The following is a 17,415-nucleotide window of genomic DNA, read 5'->3' as shown; positions in this document are numbered from 1 at the left end:
TGTCCAAAGCCTTTCACAACAAGACGTGCCTTGTACCTCAGATTCTTGCCATCATTCTTCAATTTGAAGACCCACTTATTTTTCAGAATTTTCCTCCCCTTAGGCAACTTCACTAAATCATAAGTGTGATTTTCAACTAAGGAATTCATCTCCTCTTCCATGGCCTTTTTCCAATCACCTTTCTTTGCATGCTCAATTGCTTCTTGGTAGCTCTCAGGCTCCCCTTGATCAGAAATCAACACAAATTCATTGGGAGGATACTTTCTTGAAGGTTGTCGGTCCCTTGTAGATTTCCTCAACTCAAGTTGTGGTGATGGTACTTGAGTTGGATGCTCTTTCTCAATTTCTGGCTCAACTTCATTAGAATCAGCATCATCCTCTACATCTTCAATAGGTAGCTGCACATCTCCCCCATTTTCATCATCAACTGAAGATGAAGGAGATAGGTCCATGTCAATGAGATCACTAGTTTTTGGCTCCGGTTGATCACCTTTGCCAAAGTCTTCAATTGTTTGGTCTTCAAGAAACACAACATCACGGCTTCGAATAACTTTCTTGTCGACCGGATCCCACAATCTATACCCAAATTCATCACGCCCATAGCCAAGAAAAATACATTGTCTTGACTTGCTATCAAGCTTGGACCTCTCATCTTTTGGAATGTGAACAAAAGCTCGGCAACCAAACACTCTCAAGTGCTCATAAGACACATCTTTACCGGTCCAAACTCTTTCTGGAGCATCACCATTCAAAGGATAGGAAGGAGACAAATTGATCACATCAACCGCTGTCTTCAATGCCTCACCCCAAAAGGATCTTGGCAATTTAGCTTGTGAAAGCAAACACCTTGTTCTTTCCACAATGGTGCGGTTCATCCTCTCGGCAACCCCATTTTGTTGAGGAGTCTTCTTAACTGTCTTTTGGTGCCGAATACCTTGGCTGCGACAATACTCATCAAATGGCCCAATGTATTCACCACCATTGTCTGATCGGATGCACTTCAATTTCTGCCCTGTTTCTCTTTCAACCATAGCCTGAAAATGCTTAAATACTTCTAGAACTTGATCTTTAGTTTTTAGTAAAAAAGCCCAAACTTTCCTTGAATAATCATCAATGAAAGTAACAAAATAAAGTGCACCACCATGTGTTCTAACTTTTAAAGGACCACAAACATCCGAGTGAATCAACTCCAAAACATTTTCTTTTCTAGAAGCAACATTTTTATGAAAAGAAACTCTATGTTGTTTACCCGCCAAACAATGAACACAAGTTTTAAGATGTGTACCTTTCAAACCGGGTAGAAGCTCTTTCTTGAACAATACTTGCAGCCTCTTTTCACTCATATGGCCGAGCCGCTTGTGCCATAATTCAGTAGAAGTATCTTCTTCAAGTGCATTGACAACACCTTTACAAATTTTTCCTTGCATCGAATAAAGTGTATGAGTCTTCTTACACTTAGCCACCACCAAGGAACCCTTTGTGAGCTTCCATATTCCATCACCAAATTTGTTGTTGAAGCCTTCATTATCTAGCTTCCCAGTAGAAATCAAATTGAGGCGAATGTCGGGAACATGCCTCACATCTTTAAGCAACAACTTGCAGCCCAAATTTGTTTCCAAGCAAACATCACCCATGCCGATAATCTTGGACAAACCTTCATTACCCATTCGAACAGAACCATAATCTCCTTCGGTATAGGTAGTGAAGAAATCAACTCGAGAAGTCACATGAAAAGAAGCACCAGAATCAATCACCCAATTGCTCTCTTGGCCCACAAAATTGATACAATCATCTTCACAAACAACCATGAGATCAGCATTGGTAGTAACTGCCGTTGTGTCTTCTTGCTTCTTGTCCACACTTTTGTCACGCCTTTTCTCCTTATTCTTGAGCTTTCGGCATTCCCGCTTCATGTGCCCTTTCTCATGGCAATAATAGCACTCAACGTCTTTCTTTGAAAAAGAGCCATCTCTTGACTTGTCACGGCTTTGATCACGACCATGAGGAGTCTTACTCCTCCCCCTTGTTTTGCTTCGGCCTCTCACAACGAATGCTTCCGAATGAGAGGAACCCGTTGATTTTCTTCTAGTTTCTTCATTCAACAGGCTACTAGTGACTTGGCCCATTGTGACAACTCCATCGGGCGCTGAATTACTAACTGTCACAACCAAAGTCTCCCAACTTTCGGGCAAAGAACTAAGTAGCATCAAAGCCTGCAACTCATCATCAAAAATAATTTTCATAGAAGCAAGTTGGTTAACAATACTCTTTATTTCATTCAGATGTTCCGGAATAGGGCTGCCCTCTTTATATTTTAAATTAACCAACTTACGAAACAAAAAAGCTTTATTTGTGGCTGATTTCCTATCATAAAGGCCCTCTAATTTTTTCCATAAATCATGTGCTGAAGTTTCAGTAGCAACATGATGAAACACACTGTCATCAATCCATTGACGGATAACACCAACGGCTTTTCGATTAAGCCTATTCCATTCATCATCTTTCATACCCTCGGGTTTGCCAGAATCACCCTCAATGGGTCCATATAAATCTTTACAAAATAATAGGTCCTCCATTTTAGTTTTCCAAGTTACCCAATTGCTTCCATTGAAGCTAGACATACGACCCACATTCCCCTCCATTGATTTACACAAAAAAATAGACCCAAATAAACCGTAAGCTCTGATACCAGTTGTTAGGGAAAATCGATGTGATTCCCCACAAGTAAATCAATCAATGGGAATAAAAACTAATGCGAAAAAATTAAATCAAAAGTAACACAAGAATTTTTACGTGGTTCCCTCAATGTAAGGTACGTCCACGGGATCGAAATCCGATTCCACTATCAACCAAATAATTCCAAACGATTACAAACGAGACACTAATGGTCTCACAAAATCACCCTTAGGTGAATTCCAAATAATCACAAATAAACAAAGAGGAAAGACCTCACCAAATAGAAGAACCAAAATCTTCTGAACCAGAGTTGAAGAAGACCCAAAATAACGAACCAAATCAACTTCCACACAAAGAAAACCAAAGCTTGAACAAATCAAGCACTCTTGATTTGTCTTTCCCAATTGTCAAATTCCCAGGCACTATTACCGAGGCAATATGTTTCAGGTAGCAGCCGCCGTTCACTTTTGTGTGTTAAAAACCAAATAATATATATATTGAATATATATATTATTAAATCTTGGGTTTTGGAATCAAACCCTAATTGTATCTAAATTGAATTAGATCTCCACAAATATAATATATAAAAATATATTATACCTAAAGCAAGTCAAATTGAAACTCTTTAACAAACCAATTGGGTCCCACACTCCAATAAAGAGGTATATCCCAACATTTTTTTTCTTTCTTTTTAGTTCAAAATTAAACAAATACAAAAGGGACGAACTTTATCATTTAAAAGCGGTGATGTTACAACCTTTTTTCATAAAGGGGGTTGCTAATACATTCATAGCCAATGCATCTGTGGTGCAATGCTCTTGCGAAAGAAACATTCTCTGACGAGGAGAGGCAAATTTGCAAAAATGACAGAAACAAGTTGTTTTAGGCAAGAAAATTCAAATTTAACATATTTGATTCTCCATATATATATATATTATGATGCAGAGATAGAAGTTCAATTGCAATTTTCATAACAAAATAACAATATAATAGTAAACTTGTTCGATATTGTTTTCCTCCAAGCTCCACTTAACAAACTTCAAAAGTCATACTACTTGAAAACCCAGATTGGAGGTCATAGACCAAAAAGGGAATAGTTGAAGAGCCAATTTAGAGAGCTTTAAGAATATCATCAGCACTGGATACAGTGAACTCTCCGTCTGATTCAACATTCGCAACCTTCACTGTAAGATCATCAACCAATAAAGCAAACCTACGAGAGCGAGTTCCGAGTCCTTTTTCTACAAGGTCAAGCTCAAGCCCAAGAGCATGGGTATAGGTTGCAGAACCATCAGCAAGGAACTTAACATGCTTGTTCTCACAATATGTCTTTGCCCACGCCTTCATCACAAGTGGGTCATTCACTGCCAAATTGAGCACAACCCACCACCACATTCAGTTGTAGAAATAGATACAGATTAAGTAAATTGAGTATCTTGATTAGCCGATACCATAAAAGAAACTGCCACGGATACTATTATATTGTATACATGTTGGCCTAAATTTCATTGTATAGGATTGGATTCTCTTTCGGATAGGCCTGAAAAGAATAAGACTGGAATGCTAACAAACGTCTATTATTAAATTCACCTCACCCCGATAGTACCCATTTGGGGAACATCAAGTGCCAAGTCACTGAATGGGAATCCATAAAACAGACTTATGTAATGTACTTCATTTGTTGGGTTACAGCAAGCATTTTACCCGAGGCTTTTAATTTACTTGTGCGATGAATGAACAGATTGTTGAGTATCTCGGTGGGGAAAAACAAATCTAAAAAGGATTTAAAGGTAAACAACTTCAGAGTTGCAGGAATGGTGCAATTATTGTGCTAGACAAGAAGACAACAAAATACAAGGTTGAAGTTTAGAAAGGTACCACTAAGACACAAGATTCCATCGACACCCTTCGACTTCAGCTCCTCTGCTTCCTCAATGAAACCCAGTAGATGCTTCAAGCTACCATCCAAAAGAAATTAAAAAAAATTAGAATTCAAGAAATACAAGTGAGATGGCAAACAGTATAATGAAACATCGGTATAAAGATGAAAGAGCCAAAACTTCCAAGGTTGAAATCATCTGTTTGCATTGAATTTAGTCTAAAAGGATAAGAATGAGAATCCTTACCCACCTTCAATCCTTGATATGTTAAAATATTATGTTAATATAAGTTAACACTTGGACTGTGTTTGCATGATGGATTTGGAAAGAAATTGTTAGCAGATATTTTAAAATTATAATGTGTTATAGGTTTGATTTTCTTTTCTTTCCCTCTAAGTTTTCTTTTTCTTTCTCTCCAAGTCTTTGCCTAAGTCAAGTCTTTTTCTTTGCCTCCAAGTCTCCTCCAAGGAACTTTCTCACCAAGCTTCCTCTCCTATACTTATCCTCCAAGCAACTTCCAAGAATCCTCCAGGAAACTTGTCTACTAAGCTTTCATCTCCTATAAATTAAGCCTTTCACCTCTCTTATTGGTAGCTCAAGTTTCTTATTTGTGAGATTATCAGGCGAATAAAAAAGAGTGTATGTGTATAGCTTTGGGTTCAACCAATTGTGCAGTATTGGTTAACCATACAACTTAGTCGGACTGTTGTATCCTGGAGGGGACAAGTCAAGATTTTTTTCTACTGCACTGGTGTGAGGCTTTGCTTAACCGCAGAGGGCTTGAATCTCCTTAAAGAGAACGAATTTCCCGCACCTCAGTCCTTATAATAGTTATTGTAATTTTTATTATTTGTATTTTCTGGTGTTTTATTTGTAATTATCACCAACAATTTTAAGGAGATTCAAGTAGCAAAAATTCATGGAGCCAGTACTGGAGAAGCTCAACGAGAATATCGGCGATCTCAACAAGCCCTTTCGGTTCAAGGAAGCCCATTTCAAGAGATGGAAATGCAATGTGCTTTTCTACCCCAGTCTCCTCAAGATGGCCTATATCCTGACCGAGAAAAATCTGAACAAAGTCCCCACTGAAGAGATGGCCGACGAGGAGTATGCTGTTCATCTTGAAAAAATTGAGAAATACAACACAGATGAGTATAAATGTCGATATTATCTTTTGAATTGTCTTTCAGATCAATTTTATGATTATTATGATACTACTTACAACACTATCAAGAAATTTTGGAAAGCCTTGCAGAATAAATATGACACTGAAGAGGCATGCGCTAAAAAATATGCTGCAAGCCGTTTTTTCCGCTATCAAATGATAGATGGAAAATCAGTAGTGGAGCAAGTTCAAGATTTTCAGATGCTAGTGGTTGAAATTAGATCTGAAGACATCAAAATTGGAGACAATCTTGTTGTAGCAGGTATTGTTGACAAACTACCATCATCTTGGAGGGAGTTTCCAGAAGTCAATGAGTTACAAACAAAAAGAGACGTCCTTGGAGACTCTAATCACACGGATTCGGGTGGAAGAGGAAGCACGAGGACAATATGAGCTTATGACACAAGGGCATTCCACTGCAAAGATAAATTTAACTTCTTGAAATACTTTACCTAAAGGTCGATTTCATAAAAATAATCACTTAAAGCCAGTTAAGAAAATTTGGAAAAATGTTGGAAGGCTACAAAATAAAAATTACCCGAGGCAAAAGAAATGGAACCAAGAACCCCCTTCACAAGATTTGACAAATGTGACATGTTTTGTGTGTGGCAAAAATAGGCATATTACTCGAACTTGCAAATCTCGGAAACAACAGTCTCAACCACAGGCTAATGTTACTGAGGAACCATTTATGGCTATGATTACAGATATTTTTATGGTTCAATTTGTCGAAGGGTGGTGGGCAGACTCTGGTGCCAATAGGCATGTTTGTTATGATAAAGATTGGTTCAAAGATTTCACTCCTTTTAATGAGGAGATGATTGTTATGCTTGGTGACTCCAGTTTAACCAAGGTGCTCGGGTGTGGGGATGTTGAGTTGAATTTTACCTCTGGACGTATGCTTGTTTTAAAAGATGTGTTGTACACACCGTCTATGAGGAAAAATTTGATGTCGAGTTATTTGCTAAACAAAGTTGGTTTCAAGCAGGCTATTGAATTTGACCAATATGTAATCACTAAAAAAGGCATATTTGTGGGGAAAGGGTATGCCTGTGATGGAATGTTTAAATTAAATGTTGAGAATAAGAAAACACATGTTTCTGTTTACATGTTGTCTTCTATGAATTTTTGGCATGTTCGTTTGTGTCATATTAATAGCCGATATGTGGGAGTCATGAGTAGTTTAAGATTAATTCCCAGACTAACAAATAAGTTTGAGAAATGTGAAGTTTGCAGTCAAACAAAAATAACTAAAAAGCCTCATAAAAGTGTGGTGAGAAATACTGAATTATTAGAATTAATTCACACTGATTTATGTGAATTTGAAGAAATTTTAACACGTGGTGGAAATAGATATTTTATCACTTTTAGTGATGATTTTTCAAAATACACTTATGTGTAATTGTTGAAAAATAAAAGTGATGCTTTTGAAAAATTTAAAGAATTCCTTCTTGAAGTTGAAAATCAATTCGGTAAAAAGATTAAAAGATATAGAAGTGATAGAGGCCGGGAGTATGAATCTTTTGGATTCAACTCGTTTGCTTAGTCTTTGGGAATAATCCATGAAACTATTTCACCATATTCACCTGTATCTAATGGTGTAGCAGAAAGGAAAAATAGAACTTTAACTGATTTAACAAATACTATACTAATTGAAACAGGTGCTCCTTCAAATTTGTGAGGAGAAGTAATTTTAACTGCATGTTATGTTATGAATAGAGTGCCACATAAAAAAATAAAAGTTACACCTTTTGAGTTGTGGAAAGGACATAAGCCAAATTTGAGATATTTGAGGGTTTGGGGTTGTCTAGCTTTTGTTAGACTTGTGGACCCTAAAAGACCTAAATTAGGTGTGAAAGCTGCCACTTGTGCTTTTCTTGGATATGCAACAAATAGTACAACCTATAGATTTTTTGATATTAAAAACAAAATAATTTTTGAATCAGGTGATGTAATTTTTCATGAAGAAAAATTTCTTTTTAAATCTAAAAATGGTGGGGGTCAAAATTGTCAAGAAAATATTTTATCTGAAATCTTTTTCTTTACTCCACTTTTACAAAATCAAGATACTGTAGTTTTTGAACCTAGAAGGAGTAAAAAAGCCAGATTAGAAAAAGATTTTGGCCCTGATTATCATGTTTTTAATGTGGAGGAAACTCCGTTAACTTTACAAGAAGCTTTGGCATCTCCTGACTCTGTTTTTTGGAACGAGGCTGTAAATGATGAAATGAAATCATTATTATCCAATAAAACTTGGGTATTAGTAGATTTACCACCAGGTTGTAAAACTATTGGCTGTAAATAGGTTTTGAGAAAAAAACTTAATATGGATGGAACTATGGATAAATATAAAGTAAGGCTTGTTGCAAAAGGTTTTAAACAACAAGCAGATCTTGACTTTTTTGATACATTTTCTTTGGTTACTAGAGTTACATTCATTAGATTATTAATTGCAGTGGCTGTAATTCATGATTTAAAAATTCATCAAATGAATGTTAAAACAGCCTTTTTAAATTGAGACCTGGGTAAAGAAATCTATATGGATCAACCTGAGGGTTTTGTGGAACCTGGTCAAGAAAGCAAAGTGTACAAGTTAGTTAAATCCCTATATGGCTTAAAACAGGCCCCTAAACAGTGGCATGAAAAATTTGATTCCTGCATGATTGAGAATGGCTATAAAACGAATGAATGTAATAAATGCATCTACTATAAATCTGAAGAGAATTCACATGTCATTATTAGCCTCTATGTGGATAATTTACTTATATTTGGTTCTAATTTGCATATCATCATGGAAACTAAAAATATGCTTAGTAGCCATTTTGATATGAAAGATCTTGGTGAGGCTAATTATATTTTGGGAATAAAAATTACCAAAACTTGTGATGGTATATTTCTTGATCAGTCGCATTATGTTGAGAAAATTTTGAGAAAATATAATTTTTAAAAGTGCAAGCATGTTCTTACTCATTTCAATCCTCATGTGTGTTTATTTCTTATTGAAAATGATGAGGATGTAATTAATCAAAAAGAATATGTTAGTATGATTGGTAGCTTGCGTTATGCGACTGACTGTACTAGACCTGACATTGCCCATGCAATTGGAGTACTTAGCAGGTTTACTAGCAAGCCTGGCAGTGATCACTAGCTAGCCATTGAGCGGATTATGAAATATTTATTTGGTATCATAAAATATGGCTTGTTTTATAATAAGTATCCTGCAGTACTTGAAGGTTACAATGATGCTGATTGGAATACCTTATTAGGTGATTCATTATCAACCACTGGTTACTTATTTACATTGAGAGGTGGTGCTATAAGTTAGAAATCGAAAAAACAAACCATTATTGCTAATTCAACAATGGAGGCTAAGCTTATTGCTTTAGCTACAGCTAGTGAAGAAGCAAATTGGTTGAGAGATTTGTTAAATGAAATCTTTTGTTGGGAAAAACCGATTCCATCTATATTGATTCATTGTGATAGCATCGCAGCAATTGGTCGAGTTAATAATCGTTATTATAATGGTAAATCCAGACCTATCAGAAGAAAACACAGTACTGTGAGATTTTATATGAATAATGGCATCATAAATGTGGATTTTATTAAATCTGGTGATAATTTTGCAGATCCATTAACTAAGGCCTTAGCAAGAGATAGAGTTTGGAATACATCGAGGGGAATGGGGTTGAAGCCCATTGAATATAGCAGGAGCCATGTATGAGGATACTCAACCCAGGGATCAGAGATCCTGTAATTGGATTCCATGAGAAAAAAGATCATATGATGGCCGTGAGAAATGCACTAAATTACTTTTTACCCATCCCTATGATGTAAATGCATTTATCCTGTAACGTTGTAGAGGTTGAGTTATTAAAAAATTCTTAATGAATTTCTGTAGCTCTTATTGAGTGGGGTGTCATAGTTACAGGAGCACCCTTGACAGAATTCACCTATGTGAGTGTGATAGTGGGGCCGCTACCTATGAGATTTGGGCTAATTCTCAAACACACTCATGAATCTTGGGATCGCACAAGGCCGTAATGTGCTGGCTCTTAAAGCTTATGTGAACACCTGGAATATTATGTGTGTGCAATAATTATTTATTTCCGTTAAATAGTCATAGTTCAATACTGAGTATACTATTGGCTCTGGAGTAGATATTATTGTTTCACTAATAGAGGTTCAATGCAGAGCACACCTACCATGATACATAATATCATTCTTTGCCTAATAATCTCAGATTTTGCTACCTATAATATTAAAATAGGTGGGGAAATGTTAGTAGATATTTTAATATTATAATGTGTTATAGGTTTGATTTTCTTTTCTTTCTCTCCAAGTCTTTGCCTAAGTCAAGCCTTTTTCTTTGGTTCCAAGTCTTCTCCAAGGAACTTTCTCACAAAGCTTCCTCTCTTATACTTATCCTCTAAGCAACTTCCAAGAATCCTCCAGGGAACTTGTCTACCAAGCTTTCAACTCCTATAAATTGTGCCTTTCACCTCTCGTATTGGTAGCTCAAGTTTCTTATTTATGAGATTATCAGGCAAATAAAAAAGGGTGAATGTGTATAGTTTTGGGTTCAGCCAATTGTACAGTATTGGTTAACCATACGACTTAGTCGGACTGTTATATCTTGGGAGGACAAGTCAAGGTTTTTTTCTGCTGCACCTGTGCGAGGCTTTGCCTAACTGCAGACGGCTTGAATCTCCTTAAAGAGAGCGAATTTCCCGCGTCTTAGCCCTTATAATAGTTATTGTAATTTTTATTATTTATGTTTTCTGATGTTTTATTTGTAATTATCATCAACAGAGATGTTTCTATTACTTACCCTTTTCAAATACCTATCTAAATCCATAAATCAAATACAAACTGAATAAAATTTAATTAGCATTTCAACCATTAGTTCCTCAACTTTCACCAAATTCAGTATCAAAGCTGAGCACCCCTAATTTAATCTCCATTATTCCCCTTCCTCGCTTTTTACTCCCAGCTATAAGCCTTGCTTATTTGTAACCTGTGAAGCACGAGTACTGGTGTGAATATTGGTATTAGTACGATACGGGTACGTTGATACGGTAAAATCTAAAAAAAGTAGGGTACATGTATGGCTCGGTACGCTAGTAAAAAAATATTTATTTTTGATTTAGAATAATGTAAAAATTAATTAAATGATTTAATTTATTAAGATCCAACCTATAATTAACATTTAATGTCAAAATTAAAAGTATAAATCAAAATAAAATAACAATGTATTAAATAACTTACAAATCATAATTTAATTTTAAAATTATGCTAAGCATAAAATTAAAAATAAAAAAGAAGTCTAGTGACAGAAGTTTTATCCTTGTAATAGAAGAAAATATTGTTTCAACTGAGATACGGTATACCTTGGGTATATGCTAGGTACATCTGGATACGTGAAAAATTAAGAAGGAAAAAATTTGGATATGTGTTTCGTGTACTCGGTACGTATGCAAGAGTACCATACGAGGTACCATATGTCAGTAAATACCCAGTACCAGTACGACATATTTTTCAAAGTATCCATGCTTCAGAGTTTGTAACCCCCATATCTATTTTCCCATTCTCTTTGCCTGTGTTTGGATCATGAATGTTTGGATCGTGAATTTAAATAGAAATTTTGATCGTTAAAAGAAAAAGGTGGATGGAATATAGCTTCACACAACCATTTTTTCCTAACTTTTTAAATTTCTATCCAAATTTATGCAGTAGTCCGGTACTCAGAATTAATTCATTGCTATTTCCCCCAACAATGAATAACAATCTCACACTTTTTTCACCAGCAAGCCGTTACACAGAGATATTCAGAAATTCATTACAACCACCTGTTTCAATGCAAATAGTTAAATTTCGTAAGACTAGATTCCGAACTTCATTTCTTCACCATCAAATTTCTCATCTACCAAACATGAAATATATATATATATATATATATATATATATGTATATGTTGTAAATTGATTTTACACAAAAGAAAATATTTTATTTTTAGGGACAATGTTAAGTTAAGGCTCCGTACGTGAAATACACACACACACACACACACACACACACACACACACACACACACACAAACAATTGTTGTAAATTGATTTTACACGAGAAAATATTTATATTTTTAGGGACATTTATCTACAAGTCATAATTTGTGCCTTATACTCCATTAAGTCTTAATTAAGATATTTTGGACCTTTAAGTCCCATTAAATTTTTAATAGTGAATTACCTTTCAAATAATGATTATTCATTATTTATGATTATCCATAAACGAATATGATGATTTAACATTTATTTTGATTTTCAAAATTTTAAAATATCAACTTTTAAATTGAAAAAATTTTAAAAAAAATTATGTGCAAAGTATATATAAATATTTTTGAAAAAATTGAATTATATTTTTGTGCAAAATTAAAAATTTTGTATCTATAAAGGAGCATAATAATGGAACATTGATAGGTAAAACTGAAAAAAACAAAAAATTAAAAATTAAAAAATTGATAATTTTTTCAGTTTTAAAACTAGAAAAAATTGTTAATGTTCTCAATTTTATTAGATAGTTGAATCAAGCCAATAAGTAGAAGGACAGAAACGTTTAATCTCATGCTCTGTTTTTTTTTTCCATTAGTTAGTGAAACAATTATTTGGAACATTACTATGCAAAATCGATAATATTCTTAGATTTAAAAATTAAAAAAACTGATAATATTATCAATTTTACTAAATAGGACTTATTGATTTAAAAAATCTTAAATAAACCTGAACTATCATAACATTTATAAATAAGACTTTTGAACAATTAACTCTTATTTTTATTTTTTGGCGTTTGGTTGACCGTTGAAACCAAAATATTTTTTTTTTGCAAAACAGACAAATTTTAATTTAATAAAATGATATTTTAGACTTCTTAGTGGGTTAGATATTTATTTAGAAATATATTAAAAAATTAATGAGTGATAATTAATTTTATAAAAACTAGTCATTTAAAAAAAATATTTTTCTTCCTTTTTATTTAACTAAACAATGAAAAATAAATAAAATATTTTTTTACGTCAAAACAAGCTAATGGCCTTGTTTGGTACAGCTTTTTTTCAGCTTTCAGCTTAATTTAAGCTATTTTGATGTGTTTAGTTTAGCTTAACAATGCAGCTTATAACTTTTTGTAAGTCAGAAATCAGCTTATTCTTTGAGTGGGGCAGGAGAAGCTTAATTTATAAGTCAGAAATCAACTTATATTTATAGTTATAATGTCACGACCCAAACCCGGCCCTATGGGTTTAGCACCGTAACCAGCCAGTAATCCGAGATTACCGAAGGCTTGCAGAACAGTAGTATAGTAAAACAGAGTACAGGGCCTGGCGGAAGCCAAAACAGTAAATGAATAATGTCCATTGAGCTGTGACAGTCTGTATGCCAAAAAGATTTTTCAAGCATTCACATATACAAACAGTACAGTCTATACAAGATTTACAGTCACACAGTACAGGGATTAAATCCCTTGATAACAGTACAGTTAGTAGTTGACAGTCTATACAGTAAACCAAATAGTACGGAGACAGACGGGGGAGAAACAAGACACCCCAAAGCCATAGCATGGCAACTCGGAACCTCGCAGTGAGGCATAAAGGCTGGCTTGACAAAACTGGAGTCTAACCCACGCTCCTAGCTCCGATCTGGTGGCTGAGCACCTACATATATATATAAACAGTGAGCTAAAGCCCAGTGAATAACATAATGCGTAAAGGGGTTATGAATGAAATGTCCTTACAGTAACGAAATCAGTTCATTAAACAATACTTCAGTCTTTTAGTCAGAACAATTATTCAATCATATGTGGTACATCCATTAGCATAGCAGTAAACAGTAGGTCTTAAAGACCGAACAGTAATGATGGCTATCAATCAGTAAACAGTAGTGGTTCCACGAGGGAACCGACAGAGATCTCTGTAACAGTAACAGTCAGTAACAGTAGTTGCTAAGGATGCCACAATACAGTTCAGAATAGAGGACATATATTCATTTAATTAACAGTAACAGTTCAGAAAGCAGTACGGTTCAATTGTTCGAAAGATAATCATTTTGAACATATCTTTACACAGTTGTTACTCACAGAGTTTGGGCTACAGTATGCTAGAGCACGCCTCCCCAGTCGCCAACCCTACACAGTTAACAGATTGAACACACACTAAGCTACACAGTTGGGAGATAACATAATTTAACCCCTAATGCCTCGGTGTGTTCTACATCTATCCTCAACAAGATGTCTTAAACTAGGCCTAAGAATGCCTAGAATGGAATGAGGCTGCAAAAATGTGATCAGAAGACTATTTCAAGGTTTTCAGAAAAACAGAGTCCCGCTCGAGCGCAGGTTTCCCCGCTCGAGCGGTCATGCAACAAAGGTACACGCTCGAGCGTCAACTTTCCCGCTCGAGCGTACTGTAAAAGTACTGGATGGGTGAAATCTCCGCTCGACGCCCGCTCGAGCTTGAGACATGACTCCGCTCGAGCGCCCAATCCTCCGCTCGAGCGGACTGTAAAACAGTGCAGAGAGATGCTGGATGCTCGGATTCCACGCTCGAGCGGCACTTCCCCCGCTCGAGCGGAAGTGCAGAATCTGGGAATTCCAGATTGCACCTCCAAGCTCAAATTCACATTCAAATGCATCAAAACCAATCCCCTTGGGCCCATTTTCTGGAAAACATTTATAAACACATAGAATAACATGTTTCAAAGCTCAATTTTAAGAAATCAAAGCCCAAGGGTGTTTAATTCAAACTCAATTTAAACCATTTTTCAAGCACAAGATGAACATGCAAACATGCATGAATTCAAACCATTTTGAAGCTCCAATTTGATGCTCTAAAGAGCCAATTGATCCAAAAACAAGTTGAAAACATGGACCATTACAAAATTATGAACATGCATGTTCCATTTCACCATGGATTCAACTCAAACCTCATCAATTCAAACATGCATGCATGAATTATGCTCTATATCAACATGTATGAACTAAAACATGGCTCAATCCTCAACTTTAACATGAATCATGCAAGAACAAGATAAGCAAGAGGGTACTTACTCTACCTTAGGTCTCCAATGCAAGATTAGGAGTTCAATTATGGAGTCTATACATCAATTCTTCAATCTCTCCAAGCAATTCACAAAGTAGAGCTCAAGATCAACTCAATTCTCTCTCCCTCTCTATCTTGGTCGGTTGAGTCAAGGGAAAGAGCTGATGGAAATGTTGTTTTAATCAAATGCACTAAGTGTAATAAGCCTCAAAAGGTTTGAGGTAGTGGGCCACTACAAGGCTAGTTTGGTAAATAAGTCATACTTGGCCAATCAACTTATTTTAATCTAATTTAATCATACCTAATCAGCTTTCAGATAATTATACCATAACATCACATTAATTATGAGGATCATAAAAAATCAATTAATTCCTGGTTCGGCCGCCGATAAAGCCTTCAATTAGCAGTTTAAACATAAGTCATGAACAGATCAAACATACAGTCAACAGATAAAATGTAATTCAAACAGATGTATCCATCAAATTCAGTTTCAATTTCGGTCAGTCAGTTCAGTACTTTTAATCAGTCCAATTATCAGTCATAATCAATTCAGTTTAACGGTAATCGATGGTAATCGATAATCAATCAGTCATTAATCGGTAAACAGTATGAGGGTTGTTACATATAAGCTATAAGCTGTTAAGACATAAGTTATAAGCACTTTCCCATAGTTCTACCAAACAGGGCCAATCTCGTTTTGGAGAACAGATTATTTAAAAAAAAAAAAAAAATTCACTCTAGTGATTTCAATTTTCAAAATTTATTTTTTTAAAAATTCTACTTTTTTTCATTTTTTTTTTATTTTAATGAATTTTTTTAATATTTTAAGTAATTTTTTTTAATTTTTAGACATTCCTAACATAAATACACTAAAAAGTTTAATATTTGTAAAAAAATATTTAAAAAATCTACTAAATATCAAAAATACAAATATATATATATATATATATAAATTCAATACATTTTTCGTATTTTTGTGTATTTATTAATTTTTTAAAATATTTTTTTACAAATATTTTACTATTTAGATATATCTAATTAAGGTGTATCTAAAAAAGTAAAAAAATTGCTTAAAATTTTAAAAATATTCACTAAAAATAAAAAAAATATGAAAAATAAAAAACTCAATTTAAAAAAAACTGAATTCAGAAAACTAAAATCAAACACTTTTTGATTTTTTATTAAAAAATGTACAAAAAAATAAAAAAATAATATAATAACTATAATTTTTTAATTTTTTAGTAAAATATTTGGTTCCCAAATGAGTCCGAGTCTAATCATACACTCGCATCGTTCTTGAAAAGCAGAGGAAATAAAACAACATTGTAGAGTCTTGCAATAAACCATTTCAACATCATTTTCGGGGGTTTCTCGAGAACCAGATAGAGTAGAAAGAGAGAAATACCTACAAATAAGGGTGAAGGCACCGGGGACAGAGAAGAGAACGACCTTCTTGTCGGCGATGATGGAGTGTACAGACACGTTTTGGAGCTAATCTTTCTCGTCCAAGTATGAGACCTTACCGCCTAAAATCACATCGCCAACTACTATCGGAGCCATCTGATCTTTCCTATTATGGTGTGATTTTCTGTTTAATTTCTCAACCACTACTCTCTGTCTTCTGAGATACTACTGCAGAGTGCAGTCATATAGTAATGTGTATATATATATGCAATACATACAAAACGTATGTGTGTTTGGAAAAATAATTTGCTTAACAATAATGCTTGATAATCCGAATTTTCATGACCCGAATGGCTTGAATGTCTCAAAATGACATCATCTTGAGGGTAAAAAGACGTTGTTTTGATACATTCAAATCATTTGAGTTACACAAATTCGAGTTACTAGCATTTTTCATTTGCTTGAGATCTCCTTTGCCATGTAACAATTTCAATCTAAAAGTCAAAATGTTATTAAAAAAAATCAAAAAGCCTATAATCTATACTAAAAAGTCAAAGATTCCCTTTTATCTTTACTTTTTGCACATCTTTTCATAAAAAATTTAAAAGTCATTCTAAAAATACAAATTTTTTTTACCTCATATTTTAGTCAAAAAGTTACCAATATAGCCTGTTTCCAAATGAGGCCTAACTGGGGGACATTGGAGTGGTGTTTTGGAAAATCGATAAAAAGCTATTTTTTTGATATGACTAAAAAAAAATTAAAAAGTCAAAAGATTGACTTTTTATGGCCCATTTTTTGGAATATAAGTTAAAAGTCAAAAATCAATTTTTAATTTATTTTTAATTACATCACCTCTCATATAAAATAGTAAAAAATAATTAAAAAAAATTAAAAAATTAATTTTCAACCATCTTTCTAAAATATCCAAAATGCTCCAGAGTCGGCTATGATCGCTGGAAAAATTGGAAAGTGGGTCCCGCCTGCTTAATGGGGGAGGTGGCCGCGAGAATTAAGGAAGATTGATCCTTTTTCCTTTTCTCAAAGTTAAATTGTCACACCAATCTATAAATAAATAATTTTTTTAGGGTTTTGTGTGGGTGTGTGTGGTTTTTCTTCTCTTTTTTTAAATTTTAAATCTCAATATTTCAATTTTGAGAAATTAAATTTTAAAATTTCATGTTTTAATTTATTTTATCCGT

The 17,415-nt window shown here is 34.3% G+C and overlaps 1 protein-coding gene across 1 annotated transcript; it reads right to left on the bottom strand.

Annotated features, from left to right (window-relative positions):
• Nucleotides 1-3,571: 3,571 nt before the first annotated feature.
• On the bottom strand, nt 3,572-16,369 carry LOC114291252 (peroxiredoxin-2). The gene is given in 3 exon segments (XM_082909112.1): nt 3,572-4,040; nt 4,555-4,634; nt 16,215-16,369. Coding segments are annotated over 3 exon segments (489 nt in total). The 3' UTR covers nt 3,572-3,786.
• Nucleotides 16,370-17,415: the final 1,046 nt, after the last annotated feature.

This window comes from Camellia sinensis, chromosome 15 (assembly GCF_055761805.1).
Source record: "Camellia sinensis isolate YWXY chromosome 15, ASM5576180v1, whole genome shotgun sequence".
Lineage (NCBI taxonomy): Eukaryota > Viridiplantae > Streptophyta > Magnoliopsida > Ericales > Theaceae > Camellia > Camellia sinensis.
This window is presented reverse-complemented; position numbering and strand designations above follow the sequence as displayed.